Source organism: Lactuca saligna, chromosome 3, assembly GCF_052625555.1.
Source record: "Lactuca saligna cultivar CGN05327 chromosome 3, ASM5262555v1, whole genome shotgun sequence".
NCBI classification, from domain to species: Eukaryota; Viridiplantae; Streptophyta; class Magnoliopsida; order Asterales; family Asteraceae; genus Lactuca; species Lactuca saligna.
The window spans coordinates 93,316,988-93,342,583 of NC_136419.1; the positions used below are offsets into that span (position 1 = coordinate 93,316,988).

The 25,596-nt window shown below is 38.1% G+C and overlaps 1 protein-coding gene across 1 annotated transcript; it reads left to right on the forward strand.

The window, feature by feature from the left end:
• Positions 1 to 7,012: 7,012 nt before the first annotated feature.
• On the forward strand, positions 7,013 to 8,138 carry LOC145035785 (polyadenylate-binding protein 2-like). The gene is made up of 5 exons (XM_078984295.1): positions 7,013 to 7,058; positions 7,142 to 7,279; positions 7,414 to 7,623; positions 7,731 to 7,961; positions 8,046 to 8,138. Exons 2-5 carry the CDS (start codon positions 7,157 to 7,159, stop codon positions 8,136 to 8,138), a joined length of 657 nt encoding a protein of 218 aa, XP_078840421.1. The 5' UTR covers positions 7,013 to 7,058; positions 7,142 to 7,156.
• The last annotated feature ends 17,458 nt before the right edge of the window (positions 8,139 to 25,596 follow it).

Sequence of the window (25,596 nt, forward strand, 5' to 3'; positions counted from 1 at the left end):
ATCCAGATGGCTTTAAATTATTCAAAAACAATAACACGGACATAAACTAATTTCTGAATTACACCTACAAAGAAGAATAAAAAATGATACAAACCTCTCATGTATCCAGGATGTTAAGCAAGTTTGTCGATCATAGTCAAGTGTTGGTGGAATTCTGGTCTACAAGAAAATCTGAAGCTTTTGATGCAATACTGGTTAAGAAGAGTTTGTTGCTTCGGATTTATTGATCTGAGCATTACAGTTCAAAAAATCTGTTGGTTGGAACATCTAGATTAGCCTCATGAAAAGAGTTAATTATTCTTTTATTTTAATCATCAAGAAAAAGAAAATCTGATGATTACAGATTTGAAACGTTCTAAAATCCAATGATGAAGAGAATATGTTGAATTTCTTTGCATGCAAACATAAATGAACTATTGTTCAAAGAAAATAATATTATAGAAGTTAAGTTTTCATCAAAAAGAAGCTTCTGATCAGTGAGGTTGATATAAATGCATATTAAATGATATAAATGTGCCCTTTATTCTTATTTAAGTGTAATTATGATAGATATTAGTATTTAATATCATGTTTAATCCTTTTGTAATAAATAAAATAGCAAATTTGACCCATTTTTTTAATCTTTGCTACTCTTCCCCCTCACCGGATACCTTCTCCTCATCTTTCGTACACCCAAACCCTCACCGGAAACCGCTCCCTCTGCTGCCACCTGCAAAATCAACAACCACCTTTCGAAATACAATTTGTTGGTCCATGGGGTTTAAAGGTTTCAAGATTTGATTTGCAAAAGAGTTCCGATCTAGTGCTTTCTATCGGTCGAGTAAGGCTTCCGATCTAGTGCTTCTGTCGGCCGGGATGGGAGGGTTTCTTGAAGCCGGCGGATGGTTGGTGGTGGGAGGGCCTTTTGGAGAGAGCTTCATCCCCGAATGGAATCAACTGGAGATGAGTGTTTCTGTAGAAGTTCCGACAATACTTGTATTTTTTATTGGGAAAAGGGAGGTTTTTTGAGGACCACAAAAGACGAAGGAGGCAAGGAGTAAGAAGATGCAGCTGGGTTGCAGGTCTCCGACGTGGGTAAAGATGAAATGTGAAGGAAAGGGTATCAAATGGTGGTGGCAGATCCGGTGGGATAAATGGTTAACTAATTGAATATTTTATTTATTGCAAAAGATTTAAAATAGATATAGTGCATAAATATAGACCATAATTACGCTCTAAATATAAAGAAGGGCATCATTGTCAATTTCTTTATAAAATCCGTGGATGAATAGAAAAGAACCGTGGAATTATCACCTCCCATTTGAGTTAGTTTAGGATACCATATCTTTACTATAAATAAGGATATTGTTTTTAGTTTGTTTTAGTTTTTCTCCATCAATAAAAAAACTCTTGTTGAGCAAGTAAAAGTCTCTCCCGTTTTCATTCCCTTGTTATCGCCTGTTGCTGTTGCTGTGCAGTTTTTTTTCCTTTCTTCCTTCCTTTTTTGTTTTGTGTTTTATTTGGCAACAAGGTTGCAGCAAGGTATCAATACCTTACAAAAAAATTGGTATCAAAAGAAATGTTAATTGGTTTAAAATAAAATGAATTTCTTTAAAAAAAAAAGTGTTGGTGTTAATCCAAATTGAGTCAATCAGGTGATTATCCTTAAGGGTATTTTAGTCGTTCTTGTAGAGTCTGAATAAGTAAAGCCCATGTAGGTGGCGTTTATTTTGCAGTTTCAGAATAGTTATTTCCTTAATGTTAGGCATCATTTGGTTCCAGATGGATGGAATATTCTTCTAGAAGATCATGTGGAGTTATTGCATGTATCTCTACCTCAATTGTATAGCGAAGAATATATTGTTTGATTCTTACACAAGGAATCTTTCAACTCCTTTTGTGAAAGCTCGATTCTTGAAGAATTGCCCAAGGATGAGCACATCCTTATGATTCATTAGAGGGATGTCAGCTTCAGTTACAACGAGGTTGCAATTTTCAACCATCGTTATATTGAATTGAAAGTAGCCTTGGTTTTTGAACTTCTTTTTTGGAAAAATAATATATGCTCTAATTATAGTTGGAGACCACACCTTGTTTTTTGATTTGGCGTACAACTTGTAAACCTCTTCGATTCATACGGGTCCAATGGGAGCTTAATCTGACAGATGGATAACATAGTATTTAACAGAGGATGGTTAAGTTGTATATTCCTAGAGCTGAAGACTTGAAAAGAATTCCTTGGGATAAAGTCTTCACCCGATAGTATCTTATCATCACGATGCCAAGGAGTGGAAATTGTAGCAAAAAATTCTCTACGCTTATTGGCATTTGTGATTTTGTGTATATCTTCTTGGAATTTTCACTTCGGATCATATGTTTGGCATATTCTAGTTCTTCAAGTTGTTTTTGATCCTACTTTAGTAATAAGATTTCCTCAGTGCTCATATATTATATTTATAATAACAGCTCCTCAAACCGTTTGTAAAGAAACGTAAAACATACAATATTACAACCTGAACAACTTCCTTTATTATGGGATACCAGTTCGATACATCAACACTTTACAACTCAACCACCTCACTACATTAAACCTAAACCTACTCTCTTTACATGTTACTAAGATTCTATGCAGGGTCGGTCCTAAAAAATGAAATATTCTTAAAGGTTCAGGACGAACAAGAAAAAAATAACCCTTATCTTTATTATAATTTTGTATTTCTAAATAAAAATATATAATGAAAAAAATTGAGCCCTGTACAACTGCCCACTTTGCCCCCTCCAAGCCCCCCATTATTCTATGAACTTACATGAACCGAAAGAGTATGAAGCCTGATTTTACAGAAACCCTACTCTAAACACGAGAGAAAATGAAAGGAACTATAAGTGTGTGTGTGTGTTACATTCTGTGAATAATGAACCACTCGACTGCATTCCATAAATAATTACTCCGGATCAAGGATTAGCCCATGGAACAAAAGATTCGTGCATCCATCCGGTTATCTTTGGAGAAAACGAGCCGTACCCCATCATAAATACAAGACTTACACTTTATACCCTTTAAACAAACTTACATCAGTAATAACCCCAACAAACTTACAATCAAGTGCCTGTAATATAAAAACATATACGAAAAATGTCCAACACAAAAGATGTAAAGTTTTAAAGAATGATATTACATTATTTTTAATACACCCGCTCGAACTTAACATACTAATATAATTATTCATTATTAAAACATGTATGATACCCATCCTTTTTAGAAGAAACCATGTTGTAAAACAAGTAACGATTTATTCACCAAATATTTATTTTGATTTGTAGATTTTTTTTTATAATTTTTAAAATTCCATTCAAAACCTTTTCATGATGAAAATAAAAATCAATTCCAAAATGTTTTGTTTTGTTTTGTTTTTTCATGAAATACAATATTTAACGTCAACATGCTAGCATAATCGTGATCACAAAAAAACATTAACATAGTTAAGTTTTTAACTCCTAAGTCATATAAAACCTTTAATATCCAAAAATTTCACACGTTATTGAGCCAAGGGCCTTATATTTAGACTCAGTGGATGATGTAGAAACAATTGATTTTCTTGTTTTTCAATGATATCAATATAAATTACTAACATAAACAAGATAACACTACAAGAATAAGAATCTATAGCGACGAGATCTATAGGGACGACATTTGTCGTTGCTATTGGCTACCTATAGGGACGACATCTCGTTGCCATAGATTTGATGATTTTTTTTTTTTTTTGACTTTTGAGGCTACAGCGACGACTTCTCGACTCAGTTTTTTAAGCGGGAAAGGATGTGTGTTTAGCGCGCCCTTCACGGAAATAAAGCTCGAACGTTGATAGCTATAGGGACGACTTGTCGTCCCCATACCTTTTTATGCCCAACATTAGGAGAGCATCCCCTTCGTTTCATTCATGCATGCTCAATCATCACTCACTCACTCTCTCTCTCTCTCTCTCTCTCTCTTTCTCTCTCTCTCTCTCTCTCACTCTCTCTCGACAATTCACCCCTGGCGACTTCCTCACCTCCTACTCCCGGAAAATCTTCTTGCTAACTCTCGATCCTCATGTTAGTTGCTGAAGACCACCGACGATTAGCTTCAATGCCGACGATTCTAACTACCAGCTGCATTTTCACCTCCTATTACAAATTCTAAAGAATAGATGCCCCACTCCGGCGACCTAGGTTAGTGTTCAATTATTAGGAACCTCTTCATTTCATCCTCTACAAATCAAGCTTTCAGACTTGGGAGTACAAGTATTCTCCTTTCATTTCAGACATTCATAATGATTCTATAAATGTGGAACAGTTGTGAATTTACATTTGATTCAAATGAAGAGTAGCCTTTTGATTTTATGTTTTTGTTTACAGGTACTCTGGTTTTATAGTTAATGAAGTGGATTTAGATGGAAATGTTGTTCATTTGACTTCCTTAGATGCACCAATGGAGGTCTGTTACCATCTCTTATCATCTAATTCACAATCATATCCATTCATCCTTACATCTGACTTTAACGGTCTACATTTTTTCGATTCAAACAGCAGAGGAACATGAATCAAAGACTACAAATCAACCAAATGGTAACCATTTTAGTGAAATTGAATCGTTTAGAGCCATAGTTGGTGACTCTGATGCCAACTCCCTGAAGGAGTTTATACATAAGATAAATTCAAATGATGAAGATGGAGTTATAGTTACCAATACCTCCATTGTTCTTTCTCCAAGTTCTGATAAAGTTCATCGAACAGTAGGAATCTCTCTTATCAATGTTTCTTTTCATCAATTATAGCTAATCAATAGTATGTGTATGTGTAATTTACTAATAGTTTGCTCCCTTCAGGCAATTCATAATTTTTTTAAAGAGAAACTCAAGTTCTTGGTTACAGACACAGTAGATGGACCTGAATCCTCATCAAAATGCATACTTACATGTCTGGTTCAGGTTCTTTTGTTGATATCCTTTTTCTTTCATTATTAGTAGACAATCCAAAGATACTTCGCATGTAAATCAACAGTTAACAAGAATTATGTTACTCTGATTGTGTTGTAGATCCATTCTCTTGTGTGTTTGCAACCACCACTCGTAACCATCCTATTCATCTTATAGCACAGGACAGGTGCTTCATCATATTCTTTAATCTTAATATTTAACTAAATGCACCTAATTGAATATAGCATGTGCTTTGGTCTTGATTTATATCATTGAATCTTTATATTAGTCATTATTATTATTCATGTCATGGATAATAATTGTGGTATTAATTTATTAACACTTGATTGATTCAACATGGAATTACAGCCACGTTGCACATATCGAGCATATGATGCCATGGATGAAACAACTGCCACTTCTCAATTGGTTTCAACCCCTCAGGAACAAAGTAAGCTTATATTATTTTGAAGGACCACAACACATTTTCTTTCATCTTTATTTTATTTGTTTCTTATAGAACCATACATTCCTTTCTTTCTGTTACAACATTGTACTTAAAAAAATCCACAATGCCATAATTGGTCATACTTTTCAAAGTATAATTTCTTAATAAGAAAAAGAAATGAATGAAAGTTTGTTTCTATATAAATATCAACTTATTTGATTCAGGATATTTGCTGGATACAACAGATCCATCAGGATATTTGATATTCATCACCCTGGTAGAGATTTCCAACAACATTCAACCATCCAAGGAAACTAGGAAGGACAATCAGGTTGGTGTGGTTAATTACAAGGGTATTTTGCGTATTTCACTAATAATGAGCTTTCTTCCTTGCTCTCAGGTATCATATTATCAATTCCCTTTTCTCCAAGTCATACGGGGATGCTTGCTATAGGGTCTTATAGTCAAACTATAGCAATACAAAGAGAAGATAATATGGAGCTCTTATATGTCCTACATGGTCAACAAGGTGGGGTTACACATGTAAGTAAGCTAGCTATATATATATATATATATATATATATATATATATATATATATATATATATATATATATATATATCTGCATGTTTATATGTAATCATGGTTTAAAAAATGACCATTTTTCCCTTAGGTTCAATTCTCCAAAGATGGGAACTATCTTTGGAAAATAATGAAAGAGGCAGAGGTAATAAGAAGAGGAAAGGAAGAGATGAGACTCCTTATGACAGTAGAGGTTCAGATCCAGCATCTTGGAAAGTTCCTCAGGTAGTGTCTATTATAGCTTGTAAAACTTGCAACCAGTTTGCGGCTATGTTCAAGAAACATAGGAGTATGAATCAGTTTACAATTCATGATTTGCAGATCAGTAATTGTGATGTTAAGTAAGCTAAATAGATATTACAAACTTTTCTCTTACCTCAAGAACTTACATTCTGACTCTAGATACAAATTGAAAATTTATGGAAATGAAAATAGGGAAATTTATACAACAAAACTCACAATTTTAAGAACGGAGACTTCAGACAATTTTAAGAACGGATCGCTAAAACAGCTAATGATCCAGACCCGGCTGCCATTCCATAGAATAGGGACTGCCAATCATACCCATCATCATTTGATTCTCGGGATTTTGGTGGTAATGATACTGCCACTGAAGTTTTGCATCTTTTATTCAGAGGAAACCCACATAATCCCTTCTTTCCTCCATAGGAATCCCCATCAAAAGTCTGAAACTGGGAGCTTGTTGGGATTCTTCCTTTTAATTGATTGTATGATAGATTAAGAACAGAAAGGAATGGAAGATCTGTGAGCTCTGATGGGATCTTTCTAGTTAGTTTGTTGGAAGACATGTCCACATTCAATACTTTCATATATTTGTTTATTATATCATCCTATTTCCTTTCATTAATGACGATGTTTTACTTTTGAAGCTTTATATTCTTTATTAATGACAATGTTTTCAAATATTCATCTCCAGATTTCATCTTTGTAAGGAAAACAAGGATACACAAGAGGCATTAGGGGTAAATATTCTTTTTGTATCATTTGAGTTTTTACATTTTCTCTCTATCTATGAAGTCTGACTTTATGTGGCACTTGCACAACGTAAGGAAGACAGAAGGGCAAGATTGCAGGTATGTTGAGACTTGAGACATATGTTCTTACTTCTTATGCAATATAAACATTTTTATGACAATTTTGCCCTTTTTTTATATAGGTACAATTCTCACAGATGCGTCCAATTGCAATGGCGCCAGCTGTAGCACCACGTATGCCAATGTATCCACCTGGTGGGCCAGGTTTAGGTCAACATATATTCTATGGTCAAGCTCAGCCTACATTCATTCCTCCACAGGTAATAACATCAGTTAATAAAAATTATTCTTTTTATTATAATCATGTTTCAAGATTTTTCATGGTGTTGAATATTTTGTTCTTGTAAAGATCTTTTCAAAACTAAACAAATTTTTTTTAAAAAATCATGTACAGCCTGGATTTGGGTATCAACAGCAACTCGTGCCAGGTATGCGTCCAGGTGGCGCCCCAATGCCAAACTTCTTCATGCCAATGGTACAGCAAGGTCAACAAGTTCAACACCCAGGTGGCAGGCGTGCTACTGGTCCAGGTCAGCAAAACCAGCAGCCCATACCCCTAATCCAACAACAGATTAGAATTCCAATCTCTTTTAAAAAAATTTCAGTGATATTAATAATTAAATTAATTAATTGAGATTGATTAAAACAAATTAATAATAGATGATGCGTTGAGACACTCGTATCACAAATGAATTCCAATCTTCGTGGGAGGATGTACCGTTACCCCCTGGACAGAATGTTCCGGATGGTTCCATGACCGGAATTGGAGGTGGGGGAATGGTTTTTGTTCCGTATGACATGGGTGGAATGGCATTGAGAGACACTGGAATCACACAACACATTCCGATTGGTGCGTTGGCTTCTGCACTTGCTAATGCTTCCCCCACAAAACAGAGAACGGTATATGCTGCAGTTGTGAAACACTTGGAAACTGTCGCAAGGGTAAACCTATCATTTTATTTACTTGTGGATTAACTTAAACACTGCAAGTGTATATATTGACTCAGAATGTGTTTATATGTGCAGACTGAAGTAACTTCCCTTAAGGAAGAAGCAGTGAGCATGATTCTTCATCTAAGGGATGGTGATATTCTTTTAGTTTCTGATATCATCATTTAAATTTATTTTTATAAATTGAGACAGAAATGTCATATGATTATTTGTTTTCTTTAATGTAAGTTTTTTATTACATTATATTTTTAATAATATAAAAGTTATTAATTATATTTGTAATAATGTAGTGTTTTGAGATTGTATCGAATATTAATGTTTTGCAGTTAAATTTACCATTTTATATAATTTACTGTTTTAGTAATTTTGTGATATGAGAACTGAGAAATTATAGAGAAAAAAGAGCAGCTATATGGGCATACCTATAGAGACGACATGTTGTTTCTATAGGTGGATCTATAGAGACGAAATGTTGTCTCTACAGATGCATCTACCACCACGACATGTTGTCGCTAAGGGCTAAGGTGAGTCGACTATATCTCTATCTATGGAGACGACATGTTGTGTTTATACATATACCAATAGAGACGACATGTCGTCTCTATAGCTTCATTTATGGAGACCAACAACGTATAGCGACGAACCAAAACAGGACGACATGTCGTCTCTAAAGGATACCTATTGCGACCATATTTATAGCGACGACCAAAAATATCTATTGCGACGGGGCTATGAGGACGAGAGCTGTAGGGACGACATGTCCTCCCGGCCACCTATAGTGACGACATTTTTAACCTATAGAGACAACATTTTTCGTCCCTATAGGTCCAGTTTCTTGTAGTGTAACTTGTAACTGACCTTCTTCAATGATGACACTTTTCACAATCAGCATCCACAAACTCTTTTAACTCAAAAGTATTTGATTTTTTATAGAAACTCTCTAGTAGAACTACCCTTAAGATACCATAGAAATCTAAAGACAATATTTAAAAAACATTTTTTGGGTTTATGCACGAACTAAATTAATATCTAAACCGAATAAGAGATATATGGTGTAACGTCCTGTCCCGAATCCTTTCCCATTTGGATGTTGGTGACGTAATTTAGATAATCTTGGTGTTCAATTTGTGTTTCGGGGCCAAGGTATATTTTGGTGAAGTGTCAACTCGGGATTTTAGGAAAATTGGACTTTGGTTTGGGAAATTTTAAGGTGAGTAGGAGTTGATAAAAGTGTAGAGCTTCTCATTACCTTTTCATGGAAATAAGGATCGTCAAAGTCGGACTTATAATGAAAAAGTTATGACTTTCGGAAGAATTCAGGGTTTAAGGATAACCCTAGTACATGAGGCATACATATGGAGTACGCAGGGTGTACTACTGCTATGTCCAGTACATGGGACGTAATTGGTGTACGCGTAGCGTACGAAGAAGGATTGATCACTGATGCGATGCCTCGTACGTTGGGCGTACAAGGATTACACGGGGCGTACGAGGGTTTAATTAAACCATAGTTTTAAGATGTTGCACCCTATTTAAGTTCATTAAGTCTCTAGTGTTGGCCTCTTTACCAGCCTCCATGCCTTCTAAACACTAAATTCCAACCCTTATCCTCTATTGTCGTATCTTTGAGCTCTTGAGGGAAGTTGGTGCTTATTTTTCTTATTTTGAAGGGAATGAAGAAGATTGAAGGTGCATTGCTTAGTGTGAAGTTTAGAGATCCAGAAGCCACACTCATTTTGCAAGTCTTTTAAGGTATCAATTTCTTACCTTGTCTTCTTCTTGCTTAGATCTCTTCATGTTATGCATTTATGCTTCTTTGTCCCCTTTTCGGTGGTCTTGATTGGTTAAGGCCATTTTAGAAGCTAAATCTTATAGATTTGGGTGTTTGGAGCTTTCATTATGCTTAAAGGTGCAAGCTTTATATGGTTTAAGGTCTTATACATGCATTAAGTCATCTACTAAGTCCTTTTACGCTTTAAGAGCTTCAATAAGCCATACATGCACATAAAGTTGGCAAATTTATGTGGTAAACCAATCAAGGATGTCAGATCTAAGTGTTGGAGTAAAGTCTTAATAAGATAAGACCTAGAAATGGAAAATGGTAGAATGAGAGAGTACGTTGGGCGTATAAGCAGGTTCGCTTGGCGTACAAGCCCTGAGGCGAATACGCTGCGCGTATGAGATGAGTACGCCCCGCGTACTCAGTAGAGTGGGCCTTGGATTATTAGGTCTTCGGTTTGGGCAATATTATGAGCTTAAATTTTTTGGGCCATATTGTGAGCTTAGATGTTTAACGCTTTGTTGGGCTATCTGAATTAAATTGTTTTTGGTCTAAGATTATTTTAAACATTGGTTTAAGGCCATGAAAGTGTTTGGGCCCAATTTAGAAAATTGATCCATATTTGACCTTGGGTGTTTATTTGGAATTTGGGCCTTTGGATTTGTGGTTTGGGCCTAGGCCTTGGGCCAAGTTGGGCAAAGGGTAAAAAGTTCTTTTACCCTAATTTAGACAGTTAGTGTGGGTCGAGATCTGATATATTGATAAATGATTATTTTGTGATTGTTAGGAATTTTTATGGGCCAACACTCAGAGATTCTTTGCGTGAGATTCGGCAGTGCGAGGTGACTTTCCTCATCGTGCTTAGCGGGTCGAAGGCACCAATACCCGCCCACATTTTGTTATGTAGGATGGTAGATGTTTGCGTGACTTTTGCATGTATATGTGTGTATGCTTACCGAGTGGGGGCCCAATGATCATTTTGTATGCTAGTATCTGTTTATGCTTATATGATTTGCATGAGGGCATGTGTGACACCCTTTTTCGAATTGTTTCTGATTTCGGGGTGGTGATTAAGGATTGGGTATTAGCAGATTTAGGACTTTTAATAAACTAAGATTCGTACTTATTTGGTGGTGGATGATGTAATTTGGATGATCTGGGTATTCGGTTTGTGCTTTGGAGCCAAAGGGTATTTAGGTAATTTTTCATCTTGGGCTTTTATGGAAATTGGATGTTTGTTCAAGATATTGTAAGGCATGTATGGATTGATTAAAGCGTAGAGCTTTTTTTTACCTTTTCATGGATATAAGGATCGTCGGAGTCAAATTTATATCGAAGAAGCTATGGCCTTCGGAGTGCTTAAGGGTTTAAGAGGAAACACTATTATGTGGGGCGTATATAGGGTGTATGAGGAGAGTACTGACGCGAAGGACTTTACTTTGGGTGTAATGTGGTGTACTCTTAGCATACTATGAGGGTTCGACCAGGGGTTCGAGGAGTATGCAGGGCGTACAAGGGGTAAATGAAAACCCTATTTTTTTATGTTGTACCCTATATAAGCACATTAAGTCTTTAGGGATGGCCTCTTTACCAGTCTCCAAGTCCTTAAAACCCTAGCAATCCTCCCTTAGTGTAACATCACGAATTCCAATTATGAATTTCAAGAGTTTTTATACAACACTTAAGACCTACTCGACAATTTGGAGGCCCCAACTAATCGTGTAGAAACTAATTAGGCCGCGTGGTTTATGGAACCTACTCGACAAGTTGGAGTACCCCAACTCAACGAGTTGAGGTTGTGCATGAAAACCCTAATTTTTAAGGGTTGCACCCTATTTAAGGGAGCTTAATTCCCCTCATTAGCCTCCCTTATCACATTATCTTCCATAGAAAACCCTAGTTCGAGCCTTATACATTATTGAGTGTGTGTGTAAGCTTTGGAGAGTAATATTGGTGTGGTTGTGAAGGAACTTGGAGCTTAAAGAGGTTGAAGTAAAGGGAGAAGTGGTAGATCCGACATCTATTCTATCTCAGCAATCATCTTGAGGTATAAAGTTTATACCTTGACCTTTTATTGTTTAGATCTTTTATTATGAAAGTATATGATTATTTTTTGAGCAAAATGAAGTCATTCTCGGATTTGAGCTTGTCCATAGGATGTGGTATCAGATATGGACACCTCTAGGTCTCCAAGAACATAAAGTTGCCCACTTTATCCAATCTTAGCCCTTCTCCATGCCCTAAAACTTTATTATGATTCATTTTAGTGTTCTAACCCCTTTGATGTCTTGCGTGCACATAAAGTTAGCAACTTTACATGGTATCTCAGCCCTAACAGGCTAGATTTGTAGTTTGGGGCTTTGGATTCGACTAGAAAGGTGTGAGTATGAAAAGGCTGAAGGAAATCGACAAGTTGCTTAGCCAACTTGATGAGTGTGTAAGGTTTCCCGCTTTCTGGACACTGAGTGAACTCGGTGAGTGGGTGAGATGACTCAGCGAGTTGATTAGGGTTTTCCCAGTATTCTAAACACTCAATAACTTGATGAGTTTCTCTGATAATTCACCGAGTTGGGTCAACATGGACTATTGACCTTGACTATTGACATTGATTTTGACTAGGGTTGACCATGTTTTACTTCTGAGGGTATTTTGGTGATTTGGGATTTTAATGGAATTAGCCATATGGTGGTTACGAGCAGTTGAGTTTGGAGTTGTGAGTTGGGATTCGACTTTATCGGTTTAGCACTACTTGTGAGGTGAGTTTTCCTCACTTTACTAAAGGGTCGAAGGCACCAAGGCCGGCCCTTTGGATTGTTATCGTAATTATAGTATGTTGTTGTGCTGGTATGATCTATTAGATTGGTATCCTGGTAGATAGGATGTTCTTATGTTGTTATGATCTGTTGGATAAGTATCCTAGTACATAGGATGTTGCTATGCTTAGTGATTTGTATGATTTGTGCTTCTCTGTTGATTGTTTATGTGCTATGAGAATGTCGAACTGTGTGAGTGTGTGGTTGGGTTGAGGTGGTCATGCTTTGCGCTGAAGGACAACAGACCCAGGGTGGCCCGGATATATTGAAGGCCCTGCGAGGTAGTCGAGTTAGGCTAAAGGCTCGGCGAGTAGTTCGGAAAGGATGTAGGCCCTACGAGGCGGTCCAGAGATGCCAAAGGCTTGGGAGCGGTCCAAATAGTCCGTAGGGCCTACAAGACGGTCCAATAAGGCTGATGGCTCAGTATTCATGCTGTTATGTTATGTTGTTTGTTTCGTGTTTGTACTTTGGGAGAAATCACTAAGCTTTATGCTTATAGTTTTGGATTTTTTTAGGTACTTCGGATGATCGCGCGAAGTCGAAGGCTTGATCGTACACCTCATTACATTTTCATGTTTTTGATTTAAAGGATACTTTGATATGAAACTATTTTGAAAACATTTGTAATAAGTAATGGTTTTGAATGCTTGAAAAAGTTTTAAATTTTTGTAAAAACTTATGGATGTTACAAGTTGGTATCAGAGCCTTGGTTTGAGTGAATTTCAGGAACACTCGTGTGAATCAAGTCTCAAACTAAGGAAAAGATTTTCAAAATGGTTTTGAAAATACTAAAGGAGGATGCAATGTGTACGATCAGTCGAAGTCAGTAGGTAGACCGCAAAATACTCCATTGTTATTTGAATTTGTGATATGTTAGAACAACATGCTGGAGATAAGCTAGGGATCTCTAGGAATTGCATGATAGAATTTGTTGATTGTATGATGCATGATAGCTTAGGGTTTTCCATATATGAAATTGACATCATTACTATAGTTGCTTAGTATATACATCATAGTTGTACATATTAAGATCTGATAGCCTGCGAATGTTTGGTTTGGTCTTATTTGTTGTTCTTTTTTTATGAAGGACTTAGGGTAGGATCAGATATTCGAGTGTCTATAGGATCCATCGTAAGGTATGGTTAGCATACACTAGTGTTGTAGGGTTGGGGGAAGTTTCGTGCATAAGTTGTGTGGGGTCAGTCGGCCAGTTCTGAGATGTTTAGCCTTCCTCTAGGAATGAGGATTGAGCACTCTCCTGTGCTTATGTATATTTTTTAGGGCGTTGTGATGATACTTGAGACAAATATGGGTACGTTTGGGAGGTAGTATGGGCTCCTATTACTGAAAGAATAGAACCCATACGCATAGCAAAGAACTCACAACCCCTAGGGTTTTGGTGGGAGTTAGTTCCCCATTCTTATATGGAATGTTAGATATATTCCTGGTATATTTTCAGCTTGGTGGTTACAATGCGATTTGTGACCTGATCAATATATGGCAGTCAGGTTCGACCAGCAGTGCACGAGACCTTTGGTTAGATGGGATCAGATGAGTTGTATGCCAGGATTAGGGAGGGACTACATGACGAGGTTACTACACTCTTTTGGGCTCAGTTGTCGGAGATGTTTGGGTCTATTAAAACCGCTATGGTCGAGTACTTTGATGGGTGCTATGCAACCATTGCTGAGAAGGTTGTCGTTGCAGCTTCCGCACCAGTAGCAGCTACAGGTGGTATGGCCAAACAGGATTTTCAGTATCGGGACTTCGATAACATGAAGCCCCCTACTTTTGATGGGATTCAGTACCTGATCATAGCCATGAGGTGGCTATCGGACGTTGTCGGATGCTTTTTCACATGCTCATGTCCTACTAACAAGAAGGCCAAGTGTGCTCTGAACCTACTGAGGTCTGGTATGAAGGACCAATGGAGATTGATGATGGGGTCATATTCAAATGAGCAGAGAGTTGTGGTTACTTGGGATCATTTCAGGGAGATGTTCCGCTCCCGATACATTCTGCGGGTTGAGGAAGACTGACTGGAACATCAGACAACTTGTTGCTACCCATCGTTGTGACACTTTTCTAGAGTCACAGGAGGCCGCTAGGCGGCATAAGCTTGAGATTGAGTTGCAGTTGTAGAAGCAGAGGTTGGCGCCAGCACAGGTGCAGCCGGTGCCGAAGCGGTGCAAGACCGCCGATCACACTTGTGGGAAGTGCGAAAAGCTTCATTCTGGAATATGTCAATCGGGTAGTGGGAGCGATAAATGTGGCGAAGAGGGGCATTATGTGAGGGGCTGCCACCAGTCCACCCCTGCTACCGATATGAGGATCTGGTATCATTGTGATTAGGTTGGCCATATGAAGGTCAACTGTCCGTCACTCATTGTATCACACACATAAAATTTAATCCAAATTAAAGCAATTTAATTCATTCAAAAACATTAAGTTTATACATCTTGTTTTCAAAATAGTTTAGACATCAGAGTATCCCCTAGAACCATATCACATGAATCATAAAACATGAGGAGCGGTATGATCACGCCTTCGCCTTGCCACGATCTCCTGAAGTACCTAAAACAATATACTGAACTGTAAGCCTGAAAGCTTAGTGAGTTAGCCCCAAAATACCAACGACACATAAACATACTCATATCATATCAAAAATAGAACAACCATGTACATCGGGTCTACTGTGTGACTGGTCCGCCCGCACTGGGCCTTCAGTCCACCTGGTCCACACTCCGAGCCTCGGCACGTCTGGTCCACCCTCTTGGGACCTTTAACCTATCCGTACCGCTCGATGGGCCTTCAGAATATCTGGTCTGCCCTGGGTATGTTTTCCTACAGCACAAAGGAGGACCCGCCTCAACCTAACCCCCATCAAACAACCATGTGGACATAAAACAATTAATCACATAACAAAGCCTTAACTAGACAAACAATCTAACAGATCACATAGCATATCAATATCCTAACAAGGATTCCAACCTAACCGGTCACTAGCATAACATTACCCTATATATCGGGTACCGACCTTAACCATGTCACTAACACAACACCATCCTAAATACCAGGATGCAGATCTAGCAAAGCAATAACATATCAAACAATACCCAGATTTCCATCTGATAAAGGGTCGGCCTTGGTGCCGTAGACCCTATCGATATAATGAGGATAACTCACATTCAATTGCCGACTGAAGAGATAAGACCAAACTGCCCTGACCACTGACACAAACTTCACCACAGAACACTACCAAAGAACCAATTCCAAAAATACCAAAATTACCAAAATACCCTTGGAAGTCAAACTAGTCAACTCTTCGTCAAAGTCAAAGTCCTCAATCAAAGTCAACCTTCCTGGTTGACTCTACTGGCCGAGTTAACCCGTCGACTCATCGAGTTCTTATACTCAGAAACTCCCATAACACGACCCAACTCGCCGAGTCGACCCAAGACTCGTCGAGTCTAACGATATCTGAGTCTCATCCTGCTCAACTCACAGATTCGCCAAACGACTCACTAATCCAAAGCTTTAACCAAAAGGGGTTGGGTTCTGCGACCATACTCACCGAGTCCAAGAACAGAATCGCCGACCCCAAGGCAATCTTCAACTGACTCGTCGAGTTGTTCTTCTAACTCACCGAGTCCATGCTTATGTTCATACAACTCGTCGAGTACATCCATGTGACTCCCCGAGTCTCTTCAGTTCTTAAACCATATAGTGGCTTTGCGAGCCATGCAGGGGATCCAATCCATAGGTCCACTCTTCTACCGTCTAACCCTCACATAAAGTTGCAAACTTTACGTGAAACCAAGGATATATAGGCCCAAAACACACTAGGGATTGGAGTTTTGGACAAAAGGGTTTCACCCACAATTCAATAACTGATGCTTTATGACTTTCTGGACCAATACAAGTCTAGATCTGAAGTAGCAACCTCGGATCTGGACTCCATACCCGAAGTGGATCCCAATCATACCAAAATGGCCCCAAATCTCATTTAATAATAAATCTAGGAGCAACAAAGGAAAGGTAACAGCTCATTACCTCTAGGATGTGCCCAACACTGTAGTAGCTTCTTGATTCACACTACTTCCTTGGTGCAAACCCTTTTGATCTTCAAGTTTCTTCCACTAGAACACCTCTCAAAGCTTCAATCTCTCTCCAATGGTCTTATACACATAAGCTAGAGTTTACTAGATCTCAAAGGGGGCTAAGGGAGCTGAGGGGAGGACATTAACTCCTTTAAATAGGGTGAAAACCCTAATATTAGGGTTTTTCTCATCCCAGCACCAACTCATCGAGTCCAGCTTCCGACTCGGTGAGTTGGTCACTTAATTCGCGACCCAAACCCACTCCGACTCGGCGAGTAATCGTACCTACTCGTCGACTCCCTTCTTCAAAATTACACTTTAAACTCTTAAGTCGTACTCCTGAAAATCGGGATGTTCCAACTCTCCCCTACTTAAATTAGGCTTCATCCTCGAAGCTTGCGACAACACAAACTTCCAGATGATATTCCCACAAAGCATTCACTGATCTCAAACCGACCCAGATTCCTTCAAACACTGCTATCGAATCCCTAAAATCCATCTCTTTCCTTGTAGGGTCCTGATAACTGCTTCCAGCCGACCACCGGCTTCCTTTTTTTGATAACAACACTTATCCCTAAGTGCCACCAGAGGACACTACCTTACTTCGTTCTTACACCTTCATTCGCCACCTACAAAAACTGGATACCATTCTAAGCCACCGGGTCTTGACCCAGTATTAACCTACTATCCTTTGCCCAACTAGCATTACTTCTATCAAAATGCACTTAATGGAAACTCATCACATGTCACCCCTGAATCAAATCCCTTACCACGCTGACATGATAATACATTCCACAGCTTTTGAGCAGCTCTCATGAACATGTATCTATAACGCATATACACACTGTACCTGGCCTAAACAGCCTCGGCTTGGAGAACCGGGCATGCCTATGATGGGTCCAGCCATCCTTAGGATTGAACACCACCATATACATAACTCATGACTACAACCATAAATTAAAACCCAAGGATCACCCTTGTATCACTTTCGAACTCCTCTGATTCGACATCAGCGCTAGCCATTCCACAACCTCAACAAACATCCAACCCGGATGTGCTTCCACACAACTGGTGCAATCTTAGTGCTCCCTATCAATAACTGAAAAACTTCTGCTCATCCATTTACACTACTGCTTTCCTTCCAGATGACCAACACTCCTTCCCGGAGCTACATACCTTTCTCCTTCATTCTTCAAGGAAGTATACTCGAGAACCCTTATCACACCAACAAGTGCCACAGTGCTAAAACTCCATTCTACATTTCCCATGTAGAGCAACTGCTACTCTCTAACTCCCGTATGCTATGAATTTGATCATATCTAACAGGGCTCACACACGGCCTTCAGTTAACTTCATCATCATGATCAACACTTGGGGCTAGACCTTATCGATTGTTATTGCATGGTGACATACTCACTCATTCTCCGCATACCGATCTACTAACACATACAGAGTCTTCAGCATGACTGGACTTCCTTACCAGGCCTTCAACCTATCTAGACCACTCTCAGAACCTTCAACATGTCTGGACTGCCCATTTTGGCCTTCAGCTTGTCTGGACCGTTCTTTGAGCCTTCGGTTTGACCGGTACGCCCACCGGCCTTCAAGCTATTCGGAGTGCTCAAAATTTTCGTACATCACCCTGAACCATTCTTTCTAGGAATCTTTCCCATGCATACTATTCTCGCCCTCTTGGGGTTCCGAACTCCAACTCCATTCCATATACTCAGATTCCAACCTAACCCTAGGCCTCACAACAATCAATCACTTCCTCTAAAATACATGGTCTGTTCCCTGCCCCCTCCCCCCTCGTGTCTATTACCACATTCTCGGCTAAAACACTGCTGGAACCAACATTTTAATTAAAACACCCATTCGGATCCACTCTCCATCCCCAACTACAGTAGTATCCGATCCAAGAAGATGAAACCTCGGAGATACTCCGAACTGATGAGATCACCAAGATCCTTTGAACTCCGCCCGACCACTAATGACAACTTCCGATCAACCAAGATACACCAGAGTCCTCATCCTACTCTAGCAGCATGCTCAAAACATGGAACAGACCTATTAAGTGCTAAAGCATAGCAGCCTACTCAATACCCGAACATAGATCTACAAACATAAACAGAGCCTTCCACATGACTGGATCGCCCTACCAGGCCTTCAGTACATCGTGCACCTTCTTGGAAATCCGCGGTCTGTTCCCTGGCCCGTGTGTCTACCCTACACGCTAAACAAACCGCACTCCCGTGCTGAATGCATTGTTGAGCCCTGGCATCAAACAAAACCCTCTATCTATCAATCCAAAACCCTCAGAGTCGAGCACACCCTTGACCGAAAACTCGAACTCAACTCGATTCTTGACTAAGACCCCAACCTAGTTCCCCAACATCTGCTATCAAGCATCCAGAAGATGTGTTCTTATGCTGGGGAGTTTGTCGAACCCCCAAACAACACAACCCTCAAACTAAGCAGTCAATAAGGCCTCTGTTCTCCCTATCGGGTTGTGAAACTTATCCCCGTTCCAAAATCTTTCCCAATTCAGCATCTCGGAGCAACACTCCCCCACTTAGATTCAACTAAGCCTTGATAATACATGAAAATTGGAGGATTCTCAATCTTCCTCACTTCCCAACGATTTATCCGATGACAACCAACTCTTTCCCACTAGTGTTCCATTGCTAGCTAGACCCGACTTATCACACGCTTCTAAGAACCAGATGATCACTTCCTGAATCCCAGTGGAACCGACAGCCACTAATGCATGAATGACTCCACACTCACTTCCTGAAGACCATCATAAATATGCTCCAACTAATACCTCGGCAACGAGTTACTGCTCTTGGCGCTTTTAGTCTGTCAATCACTAACGGTTGCTAACCACTGAATCCTGACAATGATGAATAACCCTTTTGTGGGACCCCATCCACAGGCCTCCCACATAAAACCCCTTTTCCAAAGGATATGTCATTATTGTTCCATTGATTTGGATAATTACATTTTGATAATATTGTTTAATTGTAAAAATTTAAATATTTTGAATTGTAATTTGATATCCTTATCTAAAAATTCACAATTGATTTTATTTTTAATTTGATTAATTGATATCAATTTTGAAATTTTAAAATATAACCCAAGTATTTTGAAAAGTTTAAAATACGTCCTTATGGATCCTATTAGTAATTTAATTAAATGATTAATTAAAAGATAAATAATAAATCCATAAAGGGTTTAAATGTAATTAATTAAAAGTATAATTTATTAAAAGTTTAAACCCTTAGTATTATGAAATGCTTAAAATACACCCTTATACTATTAAATATCATCAAAAGTTTAATATATATTATATGTGTAAGAAAAGTCAATCGAAATGCTAGTACGCCCCCCTTCACAAAGCCATGTTATAAGGGGGTATAAGGAAATTGTCTATAAAATGACGATTGAATGATGTCCACTCTTACCAACCGCTTCCTTGGCTGGTGACTTATCATTAATAAGTATAACGAAATTATAAAGTAACTAAACTCTTTGAAATACCACTCTAAGTTACTTTAGGAAAATGTGAACTTGATGGTAATCCATGAAATTGCACATTGCACTTTATATAAGTCATTAGTGGACCTTGTGTGGTTAACCGACACACTAATAAAGGGTGAAAATGGGTGTCTCATAAAATATCATTGATTAGTGGAGCGTCTGTGGCTAACCGGCATATTGATTAAGTAATAAATGACATCGAGAGTACCAAGCTGATTTGTATGGTTATTCACATCTTGGTTGTGATTCTCACCATCCCAGTCACGAAGTGAGACAATAATTGAATTGCTGAATGCTTTACCTACCTAAAATAATATTTGAATTTGATTATGGCATCCCTCTTCAAAGTTCGAATCGCAAATATGCATACAAGACTTAATTTAAATTTTTTGGGTTAATAATTAAGGATTAAAATCAACTAACTTGAATTATCCTTTCTCCTATTATAGATGTCAAGTTCAGACCACAATGGTCTTCCTCATCTTTCCTGAAATATTTTTCCTTCTCAATCAAGGTGAAAGAATGTTCCCTTCTTCAAGCAATGGTGGAACTTGAAATCATGCCTCTCCTACTCTTCCTCCACCTCCTCCAGTTACTCTCCCCAATTCATGTTTCTTTCAACCTGGAAAATACGAAGTTACTCGAGCTCTGTTGACATGTAAACATTAAGATGGAAAGTCTGTGTGTTCTTATGTTATGAATATGAAGTCGCACATTGATAGATTGAGGATGTTGGATGTATCTTTCCCAAGTGACCTGGCTATTGACTTGGTTCTACTTTTGCTACCTAAATCATATAGTCAGTTCACAAAAGATTTCTATATGAAGGACCAGGACATGACCTTAATTAATCTAACACATATGTTGATTGTTGCTGAAGCAGAAATGCTTAAGAAAATAAGTCAAGCAAAAGCTTTTGAAGGATCTGAGTCCTAAATTTCCATGGATCTTAACAATGGTAACATTAGTAGTCTAGAAAAGGTCTCTCTTGCCAATGGAAAGAGATTTGCCAAGGCCAAACCGTTTGATCATATGGCAAAGAGAAAGGCTAGTTCTGAGATAGTCCCATGTGCTAACCCCAAGGAGTCAATATGTTTCTATTGCCAATTGAAGGGGAATTGGTTGCGAAACTGCCTAGACCACCTGAAAAATCTTAGAGATGGTGAAGTCAAGTCGTGTGACTCTACTTCAGGTACACCGATTATCGAACTCCATTATTTTAATAAGTTTTATTCATAGATTCTTAATACATGATGTGATGATCACATTTTGATGTTTTGCAGAATCTAAGAGAAATAAAGAAGCTTAAGAAGAGTAAGCTGAATATTAGAGATGGACTTTGATCACATGGTTCGAGGATCAAATTTTGAAAGCTACTGCTTACGAGTTATGATAATTTAATAGGTTGCTTAGGAAGTGTCTAGAAACATTGTGTTCATATTTTTGCATTTTAAGGACAAATTTTTCTGCTTATTATCAATAAATTGTGAATTGTTGATTTATCAAGTTTACTTTGTATTTCCTTGCAATTGCATTTATGAAACTGTTGGCCACGTTTCTATTATTAACAATATTAATTGTGGATTTGATTATTAATTATATCATTTGTTGTAATGTCCTAATTAACCAAATGATAAATTATTCTCATCACCGAAGTTTCAGTTGGATAGAAGCTTGGAGTCATATAATTCAAATTTAAGTGATGTATAAGACTCTTGATCTTTAGAAGATTATGACTAATTCATTGATCACATGATTATGTGAGTCAATGTGAAGGACTATTAGATATTTTACATATTGATATGGACTCGTTAGATCCACCACAAAGACGATAAGTCTATTCGTCATGATTTTGATGATGATTTAGTAAATATGGTTGTGTTTATAAGATTAAACATAATTCTAACACTTTAAAAAGTTCTCAAATAGTAATACAAAAAATAAAAAGAATCTATTAGGCAGAAAGATAAAAGTTTCTCCAATCTGAAAGGAAAGGAGAGTACTTCAGTATCATGTTTTGTGATCATCTTATTGATTCTAGAACTATGTCTCAATTGATCCTCGAAAAACATCTTAGTGCAATTTTTCGACTAAGAAAAGAAATCAGATAAATGGTTTAATCGAGAGATGATTCATACTTAGTTTTTTTTCTTTTAACACCGTAAAAATGTGAACAATTTTTCACTTTTGTAACCCATAAAATATCATTTGAAATCATAAACAAATCATTATATCAACATGGTATCAATACAAAACCCAAGATCAAAATACATATATAAACTCCGGTAGGCGTGTGTACGAATCATGCCGGCGCATTCCCGCGATCATCGCTGGTACCTGAAACGCCTAACACATCACACTGTAAGCATAAATGCTTAGTGAGTTCCCTAAATACCCCTATAACACATAATAGCCAATCGAGGCTGTAACTCTGTTGACCCTCAGATCAATGTGTCTCAGTGGGGCCCTCCAGCCCCAACTCTCTATGGCCCTCTGGCCCTAACTCTGTGGACCCGAAAGTCCTAACTCTGTGGACCCGAAGGTCCTAACTCTGTAACTCTGAATCATACATAGCATATATCATAATAAATCATAGCACATAAATAACATGCAATTACACTGGCATATAACTCTAAAATACTCTATCACATAACTCTGTTATCACTCTAGGTAAAGTATAGTGAGAAGACTCACCTTAGGCGTCTCGGTAAATCTCTGACTCGGTAGGAATATTGCCTAGTCTTCGCCTATTCACATAAAGTAAATACTCTTATAAATATAATTCTCAAGTCTAGACTCAACCTGCCTTTGGCACCCTCAAGAGGGACAAAAGGCTATTTTACCCCCCTCTCAACACAAGTACTCCATTGACCAAACCCCAAAAAGTGAACGGTCACACTTTGACCCTACTCGCCGAGTGCACTCTGGTGACTCGGTGAGTTCACACATGTTCCTTAACACTTTGTCCCGCTTGGCACGCCGAGTCCCTTCCTATGCTTGACAATTCATACTAGGCATGAATCGCAGGGACACCATGACTCAACTCGCCGAGTCTCAAGAACAACTCGGTGAGTGCCGCCTTGAACTCCAGTCCTCTAACTCCCTTCTGACTCACTGAGTCATCCCCTAACTCAGCAAGTCTACTCACTGAGCAATTTACGTGAAACCCTAACCCTACTCGCCGAGTCTCAGGAACAACTCGGCGAGTTCATGCCATGCACAAACTCTACTAGCTTCCTGAGGTCAGATCTGTTTCCCTAAATCAAAGATCTGGCCTTCCCAAGCATGAATGTCACGTAAAGCTCGAAACTTGATGCTTATATAACAACAACAAGGCATCAAAAGGAGATTTAGTCCCAAAAATGGCAACCTAAGTCCAATAACCCCAAACTAATCCATAAACCTCCAAGGGTTAAGGTCTCTGGACCTCTTTGAGTCCAGATCCAAGGCACAAACTCGAAGAGGGACCATTTGCTCCACATAATCACTCTCCAAAGGGGTTATAAAACGCTAACTCTATAGATCAACACAAAAACTGAAGGAAGTTCGAACTATTACCTCAAAATGAAGTCTCTGAATCCTTGGAACTGCTAGAATCGCACCTCCCCTCTTGCTCTTGCACCTCCTTCTTGCTAAAACAAAGATACAAGGATCAAAAGTGTCTTCTTCTTCCTTTCAACGATTTGGCTCACTTAGGGTTCTCTCAAGGGACTGGTAGCCGCAATGAGAGGCTATAAGTGCCCTTAAATAGGCTCCAAACCCGGGGATTTAGGGTTTTATTAAACAGCGTGGACTCTCCGAGTCCAAAGCGAATCCGGATGAACAATCACAACCCTACTCGACGAGTCTACGCATCAACTTGCCAAGTTCCTTCTCATAATTCAAAATAATTAAATAAAATAATATACATGGAAACCCGACTGTTACATAATCTAGTTTTAGAGTTATACTCTAGTAACTACAAATCGTATCTTGGAGCTTATTCCATACTAAGTAGGTTTCTAACACCTCATGAAATGTGGAGTAATCATGTTTTCTTACTCTGGCACATTTAGAATTGGTAGTTGTGATGTTTTGGTTAAAAAAAAAGATGAACTAATACCAATTCCATGACATGTTTTCTTGTCAAGAATACAGACTAACTCTTGATTATTTGTTTTTTAGCTCGACAATGAATGTTCCTTGAGAAAGATACTTATATGTCAAGAATTCAGTGGGAGTCTTATTGATCTTGAAAAGTTTCAAGAGTCAATTGAAAATAAACCTTTTAGTTATCACTAGCCCAAGACCTGAGGTTGATAACCTATCATGTTAAGCTAACACATTCTTGTTTCTGTACATCTTCAAGTTGAGTTGGCAATGCATATGAGCTCTATGGTTCACATTTGACGGTAAAAGGAAGAACATGCTAGTCAATGAATGTACATTGATCAATATGGGTGAACTGCTTAAACAACATGCAAGAACAGGTAGGCCCTTGTGCTACCAGAAGTCAAGAAATTAAGAATAAGCAAGTTCAGTCCATGAAAGATAATTTTGGTTTCGTCATAAACGTTTTATTATGATTGTAGGTTAGAAATGTTAGACGCACATGGATGGGAACACATACACCATAAAATATAAGTAGAAAAAGGTTTCACTCTAATTCATGAAAATGATTATTAAGAAATACATTCACTAGTATATTTTTTTAATATTTGAGTAATAAAACACCAATTTTTCTTCTCAAGAGCTTAAATACATTAAATGATGGCTAAGGATCGAAATATATGATTTAAGACATATGGAGGTTGGTAAAAGGCCAAGCTCGTGGGACTTAATGAGATTATATATAGGGTTTAAACCCTAACAATTAGGGTTTCAAGTTGGTCATATTACACCCAACGTTACCCTCACACGCCCAATGTACGAGGCTCAAACATACCCTAGCTAGTACACTAAGCCTACATTATGGTACGCCCCTCGTACTAGCCACAACGACCAAAAATGCAATGTTCTAATTACTAAGGGCTAAAAGGAACATACCTAATTCAAGTGTTACAAATAGTAAGATATGAATGGTAAAATATCCTATAAACGTGATAAGATAGGAATGGTAAAATATCTTATAAAGATGATAAGATAGGGATGGTAAAGTATCCCATTGAGATAATACGATAGGAATAGCAGAATATCCTATTCTGACGACTTATAAGTTACAAGATCCAAGAAATTTTGGAAGAGACAATATAGTAAAGTATAGGAAATAAGGAATATAAGTAAAATGATCATAATCATTGTAATAATTCGTAAAAAGTTTTCAAAAATAGTCTATTCTATGTTTAACTAAAACTTGTGAATTCACCAGCATTATGTTAATGTTTTCAAAATCGCATGTATTGCTAGGATGGAAT

Coding starts and splice junctions, on each gene's coding strand:
- LOC145035785 (XM_078984295.1), top strand. CDS start 7,157: ATGCGTCCAATTGCAATGGCGCCAGCTGTAGCACCACGTATGCCAATG. Junction 7,624..7,730: donor TCTCTTTTAAAAAAATTTCA/GTGATATTAATA, acceptor TCTTCGTGGGAG/GATGTACCGTTACCCCCTGG. Junction 7,962..8,045: donor ACTTGGAAACTGTCGCAAGG/GTAAACCTATCA, acceptor TTATATGTGCAG/ACTGAAGTAACTTCCCTTAA.